Raw genomic sequence first — 14,917 nt, forward strand, 5'->3', positions numbered from 1 at the left:
CCTCAGACTTAAGCTGTCCTCTCATCTCAGCCTCTTAAGTAGCTGGGACTACAGGCATGTGCCACCATGCCTAGCTAATTTGTATATGTTTTGTAGAGGTTTTGCAATGTTGCCCAGGCTGGTCTGGAACTCCTGAGTTCAAGTGATTCGCCTGCCTCAGCCTCCCAGAGTGTTGGGATTACAGGCATGAGCCACTGTGCTTGGCCTTGTAATTATATTTTTAGTTGAAAATGTAACTAATATGTTTACCCTTATCTGTAGTTTAAACCCAAATAAAATCATTTTAAACAATGCATGTACATATTTTAATATGTGTTTATAACTTGAAGAGTTTGGAACTCTTTATGCATAATATGTATTATTTCATTTTTCAAAAAATTACTCTCTAATTTACTAATTTCCATGCTGATATATGTTCAAGCATTGCTTCCCAGAATTTAACATATGTATTATAGTGATGAATGTTCTGTTGTTTGCTTCCTATCTTTTCTTTAGTGCAGCCATTTGATAGATTATGTGCTTAAGTTAATTATGTAAAGTTATTTTTGTAAAGTTAACACATTTTTGTTTATATTTTTCAGGAGTTGGAAAAAACCTTGGATGTCTTTAATATAACTATAGCTAGACAGACGGCAGAAGTTGAGGTAATTCTTGGCTTTTCAATTAGTAAAAATAATTCTGAATTCCATATAGATATGACAGATGTGATATTATTAATCTTATACTGTAACATATTGTTTCCAAAAAGTGGTTCAATTTGCTTTTTAGTATTATAAGAAAATTATTTAATATTTTTTGGCACATCCATTTAAATCAGACAGATTTCTATGGGAAAAAATCTTTCTAAATATTTGGGCTTTTCAAATATTCAGTTATGAAGGTAAAAGCCAATTTATTTTTTTTCAATCATCATTTCTTATAAGATGGTGAAAAAACTATGTGGTACTCCTAAATTCTTATGTTTGACTAATGTTGCAGTTTCTGTGTTCTGTTATTAATGTGTATATTGTTTACATTCATTTTGCTCAAGAGGATAAGTTCTCAGAATGTCTTGCTTATATTTGTTTCAGTTGCTAAATAAAGGATAATGTGTCATTTATTTGAAAATTTATTCATTTTAGGTAAAGAAAGCTGGATACAAAATTTACAAAGAAGGAGTAAAAGATCCAGAGGATAATAAAGGGTGGTTTAGCTGGCTATGGTCTTGGTCAGAACAAAATACTAATGAACAGCAACCAGATGTTCAACCTGAAAGTATGTCCATTTCATTTTACGGCATAGTTAATCACTGGGTGTCAAAATAAAGTTTTGCCATTTTTTGCCTAATTAAAGTAAATAGACATTGAAATATATTTATGTAATTATATATAAAGTTATTACAAATAAAACTATTAAAACATTGAAAATGTGTATTAGTTTAAAAATAAAAAATAATTTAAAAATCATACTAGTGCTTACAAAAGAGCTTTATGCCCAGAGATTTAGTGAATGCATATAGCACAGTAATAAATAAATAAAAATTCCAAAGTGTTCTCCATTGTAAATTTTTATTGAAGTTGTTTCTTGGAAAGATTTTTGATTTTTAACTAACAGCTTAAGAGTATAGCTTTGGAGGTTTAGAGACTTAGGTGTATGTTTTAGATCTATCACTTATTAGCAGTGTGTCTCTGGCAAGTTATTTAAGTGCACTAAACTTCAGTTTTATCATCTATAACATGGGAGGAAATTACAATATTAATGCTACCTACTTTTTATACTAAATGTGTTGATTAGCACAGTGCTATTGTCTAATATAGTTAGCCGTTTTTGAGCTCTTGCTTAATACAAATATTATAAATTAATGTTGCTAAACTTACATATTTAGCCATTTATATTTTGGATAATTACTTGTAAAATTGCCAGCCCCATTCAAACATTCAGTGTTTATAATTTCTTAAGAGCGTTCAAGAAAGTAAATTTCACATTCTGTTTATTAAAGGCAGATACATTGTGTTAATTTTATTGTTTTTATTTAAGAACATAAAGCACTTCTTTCTGATTTGTAGCTCTTGAAGAAATGTTGACACCTGAAGAAAAAGCTTTACTCTATGAAGCAATTGGCTATAGTGAAACAGCAGTCGATCCAACTTTACTAAAAACAGTAAGATGTTTTCTTGCCTTATACCTTAGAATATATTTATTTATTTATTTATTTATTTAGAGACAGGGTCTCACTCTGTTGCCCAGGCTGGACTGCAGTGGTGTGATCTCTGCTGCCAGCCTTAACCTGGCCTCAAGCAATCCTCCCACCTCAGCCTCTCGAATAGCTGGAGCCACAGGCATGCACCCTTATGCTAGCTAATTTTTGTGTTTTTTTTGGTTTTTTTTTGATAGAGATGGGGTTTCGCCATGTTGCTCAGGCTGGTTTTGAACTTCTGAGCTCAAGCAATCCGCCTGCCTCGACTTCCCAAAGTGCTGGGATTATAGGCATGAACCACTGCTCCTGACCTTATGCTTTGGAATTTAATGTTACATATGTCCATGTTTAATCCTTTCAAAAATATATGTTACTGACTTGTTCTGTGATCTTTTTTCTGGGTCTGTAATTGCATTTATTTTAATTTCTAAGGTAGGGATAAATATTGTCTCTTTTTTTGGGGTCAATGTGATGATTCTTGAAGAAATAAAATGTCCTTAAAATATTTGGTGGTTTTTGAAATGAATGTACTATAAGAATATTTGTTATGCTTATATATATATATATATGTTTTCATTTTATTCTTCTGAATATACCTTAGTTTGAAGCCTTGAAGTTTTTTGTCCACTTGAAAAGTATGTCTATTGTTCTAAGAGAAAATCATCAAAAACCTGAGCTGGTAGATATTGTAATAGAAGAATTTAGCACCTTAATTGTGCAAAGACCAGGAGCACAAGCAATAAAGTAAGTATTAATTTATCTTTTTTTATCATATATGAAAAAACTTCACTGTGTTCTTAGACATTAGGTCACAATCTTAGTCTTTTGGAAAGAGCACTATAGTTTCATATATCCTTTTGTGGTTTCAGGAAAAAGGTTTTTTTTTTAATTGTTAAAATAATACATGTTCAGTAGAAAACCACATTCCAGTGAAACATAGGGCATTAAAGAATAATACAAAAATGATCAGCAACTACACTACACAAAAAGAAACAGCATTAACAATGTGGTTTTTATCTGAGAGTGTTTAGTTTTATTTTTTTTAAAATAGCTTTGAGATGTAATTCACATACCCTACAATTCATTTAAAGTGTGTGGTTCATTGATTTTTCACAACTATATTATATAGTAATTTCACATTGGTATATTTACGAAGCTGTACAACCACCAGCACTGTATTAGTCCATTTTCATGCTGTTAATGAAGACTTACCCAAGACTGGGAAGGAAAAGAGGTTTAATTGGACCAACAGCTCCACATGGCTGGGGAGGCCTCAGAATTGTCAGGGGAGGCGAAAGGCACCTCTTCCCTGGTGGCAGCAAGAGAAAATGAGGAAGATACAAAAGCGGAAACCCCTGCTAAAAACCATCAGATCTCATGAGACTTATTCACTACCATGAGAACAGTATGGGGAAGCCACCCCCATGATTCAAATTATCTCCCACCAGGTCCCTCCCACAACACGTGGGAATTATGGGAGTACAATTCAAGATGAGATTTGGGTCGGGACACAGAGCCAAACCTTATCAACTACTATCTAATTCTAGAACTTTATTTTATTTTATTTATTTTTTTTGAGACAGGGTTTCACTCTGTTGCCCAGGCTGGAGTATGGTGGTAGGGTCTTGGCTCACTGCAGTCTCTGCTTCCTGGGCTCAGGCTAACCTCCAGCTTCAGCCTCCTGAGTAGCCGTGACTACAGGCGCGAGCCACCAACACCTTGCTAATTTTTAGAATTTTTGTAGAGATGGGGTTTCACCATGTTGCCCAGGCTGGTCTGGAGCTTGTTGGCTCAAAGCAGTTCGCCAGCCTCAGCCTCCCGAAGTGCTGAAATTACAGGTGTGAGCCTGGCTCATTCGAGAATATGTTAACAACTCCCAAAGAAACCCTGTAATCATTAGCAGTCACTCCCAAGTGCCCCCTTACCCAGCCCCTGGCAACAACTAATTTACTTTCTATTTGAAAGGATTTGTCCATTTTGGACAGTTCATATGAATGTAGTCATACAATATCTGGTCTTTTCTGTTTGGCATTTTTCACTTAGCATGATGTTTTCAAGGTTCATCCTGTTGTAGCATGAATTAGTACATTCCTTTTTATTGCCTAGTAATCTCTATTATGGACACATCACGTTTTGTTTATCCATTTAACTGTTGAGGATATTTAGGTTGTTCCTTCTTTTTGGCTCTTCTGAGTATTGCAGCTATGAATATTCATGAGTAATATTTTGTTTGGAGGTGGGTTTTAATTTTCTTGGGTATACACCTGGGGTGGAATTGCTGTCTCATATGCTAATACTATTTAACCTTTTGAGGAACTACCAGACTGTTTCCCAAAGCAGCCTCACCATTTTACATTTCCATGAACAGTATATGATGTTTCCAATTTCTTCATATCTTCATCAACACTTGTTATTATCTGTTCTTTTGATTACAGCCATTCTAGTGAGTATGAAATGGTATCTCACTGTGGTTTTGATTTGCATTTTCCTGATGGCTAAGGATTTTGAGCTTTTTTTTTTGTGCTTATTGGCCATTTCACGTGCATATCTTCTTTGGAGAAATGTCTATTAGATTTTTTTTCCTATTTTATATTGGGTTGTCTTTTTATTATCGATTTGCAAGAGTTCTTTATATATTCTTGATACAAATCTCTTATTAGATAAACAATTTTCAGTTATTTTCTCTCACTGTGTTTTCTTTTTATTTTTCTTAATGGTGAAGTCAAATTTATATATTTTTTGCTACACATGCTTTTCATTATAACTCAGAAATCTTTGCCTACTCCAGTGGTACAAATATATACTTCTATATATTCTTATAAGAATTTTATGCTATTTCCTCTTATATGTAGGGTTAGAATCCATTTTGAGTTAATGTTAGCGTGTGGTGTGAGGTGGGGGATTCAGCTTCATTCTTTTTCATGAGATTATTCAGTTGTCCTAGCACCATTTGTTGAAAAAACTATTTTTTCCCATTGAATGATCTTGGCAGCCTTGTCAAAATTTATAAGTTGATCATAAATGTAAGGATTTCTAGACTCTTAATTCTAATCCCATTGTTCTATATGTCTAGCCTTATGCCAGTACCCTACTGTCTTAATTATGGTGGCTTTATAGTAGAACTTGTAATCAGGAAGTATGACTCTTCCAGTTTTGTTTTTTTGTTTTAGCTGTCCTGATTTCCTTAAACTTCGGTATAAGTTTTAAGATTATGTTGTCCATTTATGCAAAAAAATAAGCTCAGATTTGATAAAGATTGTGTTGAATTTTGTGGATCAATTTTGGGTGTACTGAACAAATTATTCAGCACAAATTATTCAGCTACTTATCTAAACAATATTAAGTCTTCCAATCCATGCACATTGGATATCTTTTCATTTATTTAGATTTTTAAAATTTGAACAACGTTTTACAGTTTTCAGATACAGTACACCTCTTACGTTAAATTTATTTGCAAGTATTTTATTGTTTTTGATGATATAAATGGAATTGTTTTCTTAATTTCATTTTGGATTATTATGTGTGTAGAAATACAATTGAGTTTTGCATACTGCACTTGTACCCTGCAACCTTGATGAACTTGTTTCATTAGTTCAATGAGTTTTTTTAGTTGATTCCTTAGGATTTTTTATATACATGATCATATAATCTGCAAATATAGTTTTACTTCTTCCATTCCGATGTGGATGCCCTTTCTTTTGTTTTCTTGCCTAAATGCCCTGGCTAGAACCTCCAGTAGTATTTTAAATAGAGATTATGAGAGTGGGCTTCTCTTCTTGTTTCTGTTCTTTGAAGGAAGTGTTCATCCTTTCACCATTATGATGTTAGATGTGAGTTAGGTGTGGTCTGCATCATTTTACAATTCCACCAGCAATGTACATGGATTCATATTTTTTCCATATCATTCCCAACACTTGTTATTTTCTGTTTTTTTATTTTAAATTATAGCCATCCTTATGGGTGTTTAGTATCATATTGTGGTTTTGATTTGAATTTCCTTAATGACTAATGATGTTCAGCATCTTTTCATGTGGATATTGGCCCTTTGTATAAGTTCATTGGGTCTATTTTTTAATTGAGTTATTTTTCATTTGTTGTTGAGGTGTAAGAATTCTTTTGTATTCTGGATACTAAACTGTCACCGGTACATGATTTGCAAATATTTCCTTCTATTCTTTATTTTGTCATTTCACTTCATTGATACTGTCCTTTGGTGTACGGAAGTTTTTAATTTTGAAGCTCACTTCATCCGGTCTTATATTTTGTTGTTCATGCTTTTGATGTCTTATCTCAGAAGGTTCACCTAAGCCAAGGTTGTGAACGTCTACTCCAGTATTTTCTTCTAAGAGTTTTATACTTCTGTCGCTTACATATACGTTTATGACCTGTATTGAGTTAATTTTTGTAAATGGCGTAAGGAATTGGTACAACTCATTTCATTTGCATGTGGATATCCCGGTGTCCCCTCACACTTGTTGAAGACACTATTCTTTCCTCAATGAACACTCCTGGTACCATTGTTGAAAATCAATTAGCCATAGATGTATGTATGGCTTTATTTTTGGACTCTCAATTCTATCTCATTTTTATTCTAGACTTTCACTGCGATTATCATTATACCAATATCGTACAGTTTTGATTACTGCAGATTTTTAGTAAGTTTTGAAATTGGGAAGTGTCTTCCCTAGTTTGTTCTGCTCTTTCAAGAATGTTTTAGCTGTTCAAGGGTTGCTTACAAGACCTTATGAATTTGAGGATTCACTTTTCCATTTCTGGAAAGTGTCTCTTTGAAATTTGATAGGGATTGCATTCAGTATGTAGATTGCTTTTGGTAGTATTGCCATAATAACAATATTAAGTCTTCTGTGAACATGGGATAGCTTTCCATTTAAATAAATGCTAAATAGATGCTTTTTCTGTTTTTATGAAGAGTTTCAGAAGGATTGTTATTAATCCTTCTTTAAATATTTTGTAGAATTCACTAGTGAAGCCATTTGGTCCTTGTATTAGTCTGTTCTTATGCTCCTAATAAAGAGATACCTGAGACTGGGTAATTTATAAAGGAGAGAGGTTTAATTGACTCATAGTTCGGTATGGCTGGGGTGGCCTCACAATCATGGCAGAAAGCAAATGAGGAGCAAAGTCATATCTTACATGGAGGCAGGCAAGAGAGAGCTTGTGCAGGGGAGCTCCCTTTATAAAACCATCAGACCTCGTGAGACTTATTCACTATCATGAGAACAGCACTGGAAAAACCTACCCTCTTGATCCAGTTACCTCCCATCAGGTCTCTCCCACGACATGGGGGAATTATGGGAGCTACAATTCAAGATGAGATTTGGGTGGGGACACAGCCAAACCATATCAGCTGAATTCTTCTTTGTTGAGAGTTTTTGGTTACTGATTAACTCCTTACTAGTTATAGGTTTTACTATAAGTAAGTTTAAAAGGTTATAGTAAGTTTTACTATACTGAAGTTTATAGTAAAGTTTTACTGATAGTTTATAGGTTTATAAGTAGGATCTATAGGTTACAGTAAAGTTTACTATAGGTTTTTAAGGTTATAGAAAGGTTTTACTTCCTATTAGTTATCTGATTTTCTATTTCTTCTCGAGGCAGTTTTTGTAATTTATATATTTCTAGGAATTTGTTCATTTATCTATTTTGTTGGTACTGTTTTTTGCAGTACTCTTTTGTAGTACTTTTTATTCCTCTATGGTGTGTCATAATGCCTCCACTTTGATTTCTAGTTATAGATATTTGCATCTTTAGTGTTTTTTTTCTTATTTTAGGTAAAGGTTTGTTAAATATGTTAACCTTTTCAAAGTGGCAACTTTGATTTTTTTTCATTCTCTCTGGTGTTTTTGTTTTCTGTATTTCATTTGTCTCCACTCTGATATGTATTATTTTATTCGTACTGTGAGCTTTGGGTTTAATTTGCTCTTCTCTTTTTAGTTCTTTAAAGTGTAAAGTGAGGTTATTGATTTGATAATCTTTCTTTTTTAATGTAGGCATTTGCAAACAAAAATTTCCCTGTGAGAACTGCTTTGGATACATCTTGTATGTTTTGTAATATTGTGTTTGATTTGCATCCATTTCAGCGTATTTTCTGATTTCTCTTGTGGTTTTTTTTTTAACCTGTTGCTTGTTTAAGAGTGTTTAATTTCCACATAATTGTGAATTTTTCAGTTTTTCTTCTATTGAGTTCTAATTTGATTCCATTGTGGTTGGAGAAGATGCTTGGTGTATTATTAAACTTGTTGAGATTTGCTTTGTGACCTAACATTTGGTCTATCCTGGAGAATGTTCCATGTGCTTGCACTTGAGAAGAATGTATTTTGCTGTTGTTGGGTAGAGTAGTCCATATTTGTCTGTTACATGTAGTTGGTTTATAATGTTGTTTAGGTTCTCTGTTACTTTGTTGTTCCTCTGCCTAAATATTCCTCATTTAATGGAAGTGGGAGATTGAAATTTCTAAGTGTTATTGTGAGCTGTTTCTCCCTTTAATTCTGTCAAGGTGTGATTCATATATTTTGAGGACTTTGTTTGGTGTATAAATGTTTATAATTGTTGTATCTTTGATGAATTGAACCTTTTAATCAAACTATAATGACCTTTTCTTCTTGTCACAGTTTTCTATTGAAAGATATTTAAGTTAATTAATTAATTATTAATTTAGATACAGGGTCTTGCTTTGCCACCCAGGCTTGAGTGCAGTGGTGTAGTTATAGCCTCACTGCAGCCTTGAACTCCTGGGCTCAAGTGATCTTCCCACCACAGCCTCCTGAGTAGCTGGAATTAAAGGTGTGAGCCACCATACCTGGCTAAAGATTATTTTATATGTTAGTATAACCACCCAGCTCTCTTTTGGTTATGAGTTGCATGCAGTATATTTTTTCATCCTTTCACTTTCAACCCATATGTGTCTTTGGATGTAAAATGAGTCTCTTTTAGGCAGTATGCCTATGGTCCCTGACTTAGGCTAAGTATATTAAATACATTTTTGAATTGGAATATTGTCGATGGGTTTATTGGGAAATAATTAGTCATAAGTTGAGGAGCATCTGTATTGTTGTATCATGTTTTTTTCATCCATTCTGCCAGTCTCTATCTTTCCTTTGATGAGTTTAATTTCATTTACATTTAACATGTTTACTGGTAGGCAAGAAGTTCTGCCATTTTGCTATTTGTTTATTGTATGTCTTATACCTTCTGTACCCTCAGTTCCTCAGTACTGTCTTCTTAGTGTTTGTTAATTTTTTTGAGGATATATTTTTATTTCTTCCTCATTTCTTTTTCCAAACATATTTTAGTCATTTTGTTGAGGGCTACTATAGAGATTACAATTAACAGTCCAAATTTAAGACAGTCAAATTTGAATTGACACTAACTTAACTTTAATAGTGTATAAAAACTCTACTCTTATGCAGCTCCATTCTTCATCTTTACGTTATCATTTTCACAAATTACTGCTTTACATACTTGTGTTCATTAGTCTAGGTTTATATTTGTTTTTATGTGTTTGTCTTTAAATCATAGAGGAATTAAAAAGAGGAGTTAAAAACCAAAAATGCAATATTACTGGCTTTCTTATTTGCTTATGTAGTTACAATTACAACAGTTCTTTATTTATTTGTATGGCTGCAAATTACTATCTAATATCCTGTCGTTGCAGTCTTTAGGACTTCCTTTAGCCTTTCTTGTAGGGCAGGTCTACTAATGACAGACAGACTCAGTTTTTGTTTATCTGGAAATGTGTTCATTTTTCCTTCATTTTAGAAGGATAGTTTTGTCATATATAGATTTCTTGGTTGACATTTTTTTTCATTTAGTGCTTTAAGTACATGATCTTGCTGCCTTTTGGACTGCATGGTTTCTGAGGAGAAATTAGCTGTTAATCTATTACATATCTTGTTATGTGATGAGTTGCTTCTCTCTTGCTGCTTTCAAGATTGTCCTTGTTTTAGCTTTTGACAGGTGGATTATAATATGTTGCTGTGTGAGTCTCTGAGTTTATCCTAATTGGAGGTCTTTGAGCTTCTTGGATGTATAAATTTGTGTTCTTTATCAAATTTGAGAAGTTTTTGGCCATTATTTCTCCCAGTATTTTTAATGTCTTTTTCTTTTTCTCATGTCCTTCGGAGAGTCCCGTAGTGCATATGTTGTTCCACTTGATGGTCTCCCACTTTAGGCACTGTTCATTGTTCTTCATTATTCTTTATGCTCCTCAGACTCAATAATTTCAGTTGTCCTGTATTCAAGTTTGATGATTCTTTCTTTGGGCTGCTTAGATCCTCTGTTAAACCTCTCTGCAGATGGTTCCCAAATCATGATTGTTCAGCTTATGATTTTTTGATTTTAGAATGGTGCGAAAGTGATCCATATTTAGTAGAAATCTTACTTTGAGTATCCATACAACCTTTGTTTTTCACTTTTCAGTACAGTACTGAATAAATTACATAAGCTATTTAACATTTTATTGTAAAATAGGCCTTGTATTAGATGATTTTTCCCAACGTAGACTAATATAACTATTCTGAGTACATTTAGGGTAGGCTAGGCTAGGCTATGATGCTTGGTAGGCTAGGTGTGTCAAATGCATTTTAAACTTACGACATATTCAACTTACAATGATTTTATTGGGACATAACCCCATTATAAGTCAAGGAACATCTGTAGTGAAGTTTTCATATTGGCTGTTGTACTTTTCACCTTCAAAATTTCTGTTTGATTCTTTTTAATAATTGCTGTCGATTTATATTCTGTGCTCAAATGTTATTTTCCTGGTTTTCTTTAGTCTTTGAGCGTAAGCTTATTTAACATGTTGGCTTAGTGAACATAATGCTAGTCTTCCCTTTTCTGTGTAAGCTTTGTACATTTTTGTTTAAAACTTGATGTTTTGAGTGGTATAATGTGGTAACTGTGGAAATTAGATGTCCCCCCTCTCCATGGTTAGTTGTTGTTGATTGTTGAAGGATGTAGTTTTCCATTTGTTTACCTACTGTAGTGGGTAGAATTGTATCATCCAAAACATTGTCAATTTCTAATTCCCAGTACCTGCAAATATAGCCTTATTTGGAAATAGCCTTTGCAGATGTAATCAAGTTAAAATGAGTTCATGCTGTATTAGTGTTTGCTCTAATTGAATGATGTGTGCTCTTCAACGGAAAGATAAATTTGAACACAGACTCAGAAAATAAGACAGACTAGAGAAGACAATTTGAAGACAGACTTAAAGAGGAGAATGCCATGTGACGATATCTTAGCTGCGCCCATATTAATGTAGATTTTCTGTAATGTGGTGTGGGGATTAGAGGTGGGAAATGATCATAGCTCAGATGCCACAGGCTCTCCCTGTTCTTATCAAGTTTTAGTAGATTTTTTTGTTTGTTTTGAGATGGAATGCCACTCTGTCGCCAGGCTGGAGTGCAGTGGCACAATCTCAGCTCACTCCACCTCCTGAGTTCCAGAGATTCTCCTGCCTCAGGCTCCCGAGTAGCTGGGATTACAGGCATGCACCACCATACCCAGCTAATTTTTGTATTTTTAGTAAAGACAGAGTTTCACCATGTTGGCCAGGATGGTCTCGATCTCTTGACCTCGTGATCCGCCTGCCTCAGCCTCCCAAAGTGCTGGGATTACAGGCGTGAGCCACCGCGCCCAGCCTAGATTTTTTTGAATAAAAGTTTTTCTGTTTGCTGTATGCCCTTAGATTGATTTCCAGAGATTTTATAATTTTCACCAGTTCTTTCCCTGTTTGGTTTGCTGGGGAGAAGAGTTGCTGAGCTCCTCACATAGTCATTCTCGAAGTCCTGCCTCATCCTTGGTTTTTAAATGTTTATTAAATTGTTTTATTTTTTTGAGACAGAGTCTCACTCTGTCGCCCAAGCTGGAGGGCAGTGGCATGATCTTGGCTCACTGCAACCTCCACCTCCCTGGTTCAAGCGATTTTCCTGCCTCAGCCTCCCGAGTAGCTGGGACTACAGGCTCATGCCCCCACACCTGGCTAACTTTTGTATTTTTAGTTGAGACAGGGTTTCACCACGTTGGCCAGTTTGGTCTCGAACTCTTGACCTCAAGTTATCCACCTGTCTTGACCTCCCAAAATGCTGGGATTACGGGTGTGAGCCACATGTCTGGCCTTTAAATGTTTATTTTTATTTTTAGAAGAAAACATGTTTATAGACTTGTGTTAAATATGCAAAACTTTTCAGTTTTACATTAAGCATTGTAGATTTACTGTCATTTTAATTTTAGCTTATCATAACTTTTTTACATATAAGTCAACACAAATAGGATTCTTTGTGAATTAATCTATGTCAATTTAGAGGAATCATTGTATGTCTTCTTTGATGGGAATGGACTGGAGTCAGAAATGCAAAGTGAAGTTGTCTTTATTAATTTTTTAAATCATTTTCAATTTTTAAAATCCTTTACAATTTTACTGATTGCTGACTTTTTTCTTTTTTTTTTTTAATGCAGATTTGAAACTAAAATAGATTCATTTCATATTACTGGCTTACCAGATAATTCAGAAAAACCCCGCCTCCTGTCTTCATTGGATGATGCAATGTCACTTTTCCAAATTACATTTGAGATAAATCCATTAGATGAAACTGTTTCTCAGAGGTGTATCATAGAAGCTGAACCTTTAGAAATCATATATGATGCAGTAAGCATTTTTTTAAATTACTAAGTTTTAATATAATTTAGTTTGCTTTGAGTTTGTGTTAATGATGTTTATTTTAACAGAGGACAGTGAATAGTATAGTGGAATTCTTCAGACCTCCAAAAGAGGTACATCTAGCACAGCTCACTGCAGCAACTTTGACAAAACTGGAAGAATTTCGCAGTAAGACAGCAACAGGTAAATGCCAATATTAATGTTGGTGAATTAAATACTGTATCCTATATTAAACTTTTATTTATGGTAGAATGTTTTTAGTAAAGTTTATTTTAAATTTATTATATTTCTAGACTGGTTTTAGTTTAACAGAAACTAATTTAGTACTTTTATGTTTAAAGGCAGATAAAACCATAATCATTTTTTACACTCAGAAAGTTCATACCTAGTAACCACATTTAAGTTAGTTGCAAAATTTTGCTTAGGATACTTGGACCTCTATTTATGACAAAAACTGGCCTCTCGTTTTCCTTTCTTAGAATGCGTTCCAGATTTTGATATATCAGCCTCAGGGAAAAAAGTTCTATCCTTTTTTATTCTCTAGGAGAGTTTGAATAAGGTCGGGTACTATTTCTTCCTTAAATATTTGGCAGAGCTTAATGGTAAAACCACTTGGTTTTGGAGATTTCTTTGTGGGAAAGTTTAAGATTACAGATTGAACTTTTTAATTAAATAGTTGACCATAGAGATTATCTGTATGATTTTAATGCTTTGTAATTGGTTGGGACTTGTTTTCTAGCTCAATGTATGATATTAAAAAAAATGTTCCTCATATGCTGAAAAGGCTGTCTTTTCATATCTATACCTATTCATTAGGTATGGATTGTTAATCCTGTACTTCAAATTTTTTGTATCCTTACTGGATTTTTTTTTTCTCCTTTTGTCACCTTGTTCTAACAGTTATTAAGAGAAATACATGAAAAATGCCTCATTATCAATGTAGATTTTTCTGTTTCTAGTAGATCTGTCAGTTTGTTTAAAAAAATAAATTTGGCTGGGCGCGGTGGCTCACACCTTTAATCCCAGCACTTTGGGAAGCCGAGGCGGGTGGATCACCTGAGGTCAGAGTTTGAGACCAGCCTGGCCAACATGGCAAAACCATAATAGAGACGGGGTTTTAATAGAGACCAGATTTCACCAGCCTGGTGACAGAGCAACACCCTGCCACACACACCAAAAGTAATAATAATAAAAATTTAAAAAAAAATAAATTTTAAGACTGTCATTAAGTACATGCAGGAGTAAATTATTTTTCCTCCTATAAACCACATCTTTAATGCTTTAATTTTTTTCCCTTTGTACTTTTTTATTTTATTTTATTTTTGATCTGATGTCAGTATGAAGTACAAAGTTTCTTTTCGTTAGAATTTACCTGGTATATATTTTTTCTTATATTTTTACTTTTTCCCTGTGTTTTCAGATGTGTCATGTCAACAACATGTAATAGGATTTTTTCCAATCTAGATTTATGGTCCTTATTTTTTATTTATATCTACTGTTTGCGTTTAATTAATTTATTTAGGCTTATGTCTAACATCCTATTTTGTGCTTTTGAATTTGGTTTTCCTTGTTTTATTTTTCTTGCCTTCCTTTGGATAAATTCTAGGATACCTTTCTTCCCCCTTCCCTACAATCTACTATCGGGAAGTTAAATATTCTCTATATCTTTTTATTTTATAAATTACAGTATACATTTTTGTAAAAATATAAATTTAATGAAAAATTTTATATTCTCCTAGTCATTATATGGACTTTAGTACTCTTGAACTTTATATACCACCCCCATATACTAATTTTTTTACTTAAAAAATACTTTATTGTACTGTATGTATATAGTTCATGGTAGTTTACAATTACTTGTGCATTTACTACCTTCTTTGCTCTTCATTTCTCTTATAGCTTACACTTTTTATTTGATTTTATTTTCTTTCTGTTGGAAGTTCATTTTTTTTTTTTCAACCTCTGCCTCCTGGGTTCAAGCGATTCTTCTGCCTCAGCCTCCCAAGTAGCTGGGATTACAGGCACCCACCACAACGCCTGGCTAATTTTAAAAAAAA

At 33.6% G+C, this 14,917-nt stretch overlaps 1 protein-coding gene across 3 annotated transcripts in view; it reads left to right on the forward strand.

The window, feature by feature from the left end:
- Positions 1-14,917, forward strand: part of VPS13A (vacuolar protein sorting 13 homolog A) — a 243,845-nt gene that overhangs the window by 48,235 nt on the left and 180,693 nt on the right. For all 3 annotated transcript variants that reach the window (XM_003811456.7, XM_003811459.7, XM_003811458.6), the window contains exons 14-19: positions 582-644; positions 1,122-1,254; positions 2,046-2,140; positions 2,778-2,920; positions 12,659-12,848; positions 12,929-13,043. In XM_003811456.7, coding sequence (XP_003811504.3) covers positions 582-644; positions 1,122-1,254; positions 2,046-2,140; positions 2,778-2,920; positions 12,659-12,848; positions 12,929-13,043 — 739 coding nt within the window. The remainder of the gene's footprint in view (positions 1-581; positions 645-1,121; positions 1,255-2,045; positions 2,141-2,777; positions 2,921-12,658; positions 12,849-12,928; positions 13,044-14,917) is intronic.

The sequence above is a fragment of the Pan paniscus genome, chromosome 11 (assembly GCF_029289425.2).
Source record: "Pan paniscus chromosome 11, NHGRI_mPanPan1-v2.0_pri, whole genome shotgun sequence".
NCBI lineage: Eukaryota > Metazoa > Chordata > Mammalia > Primates > Hominidae > Pan > Pan paniscus.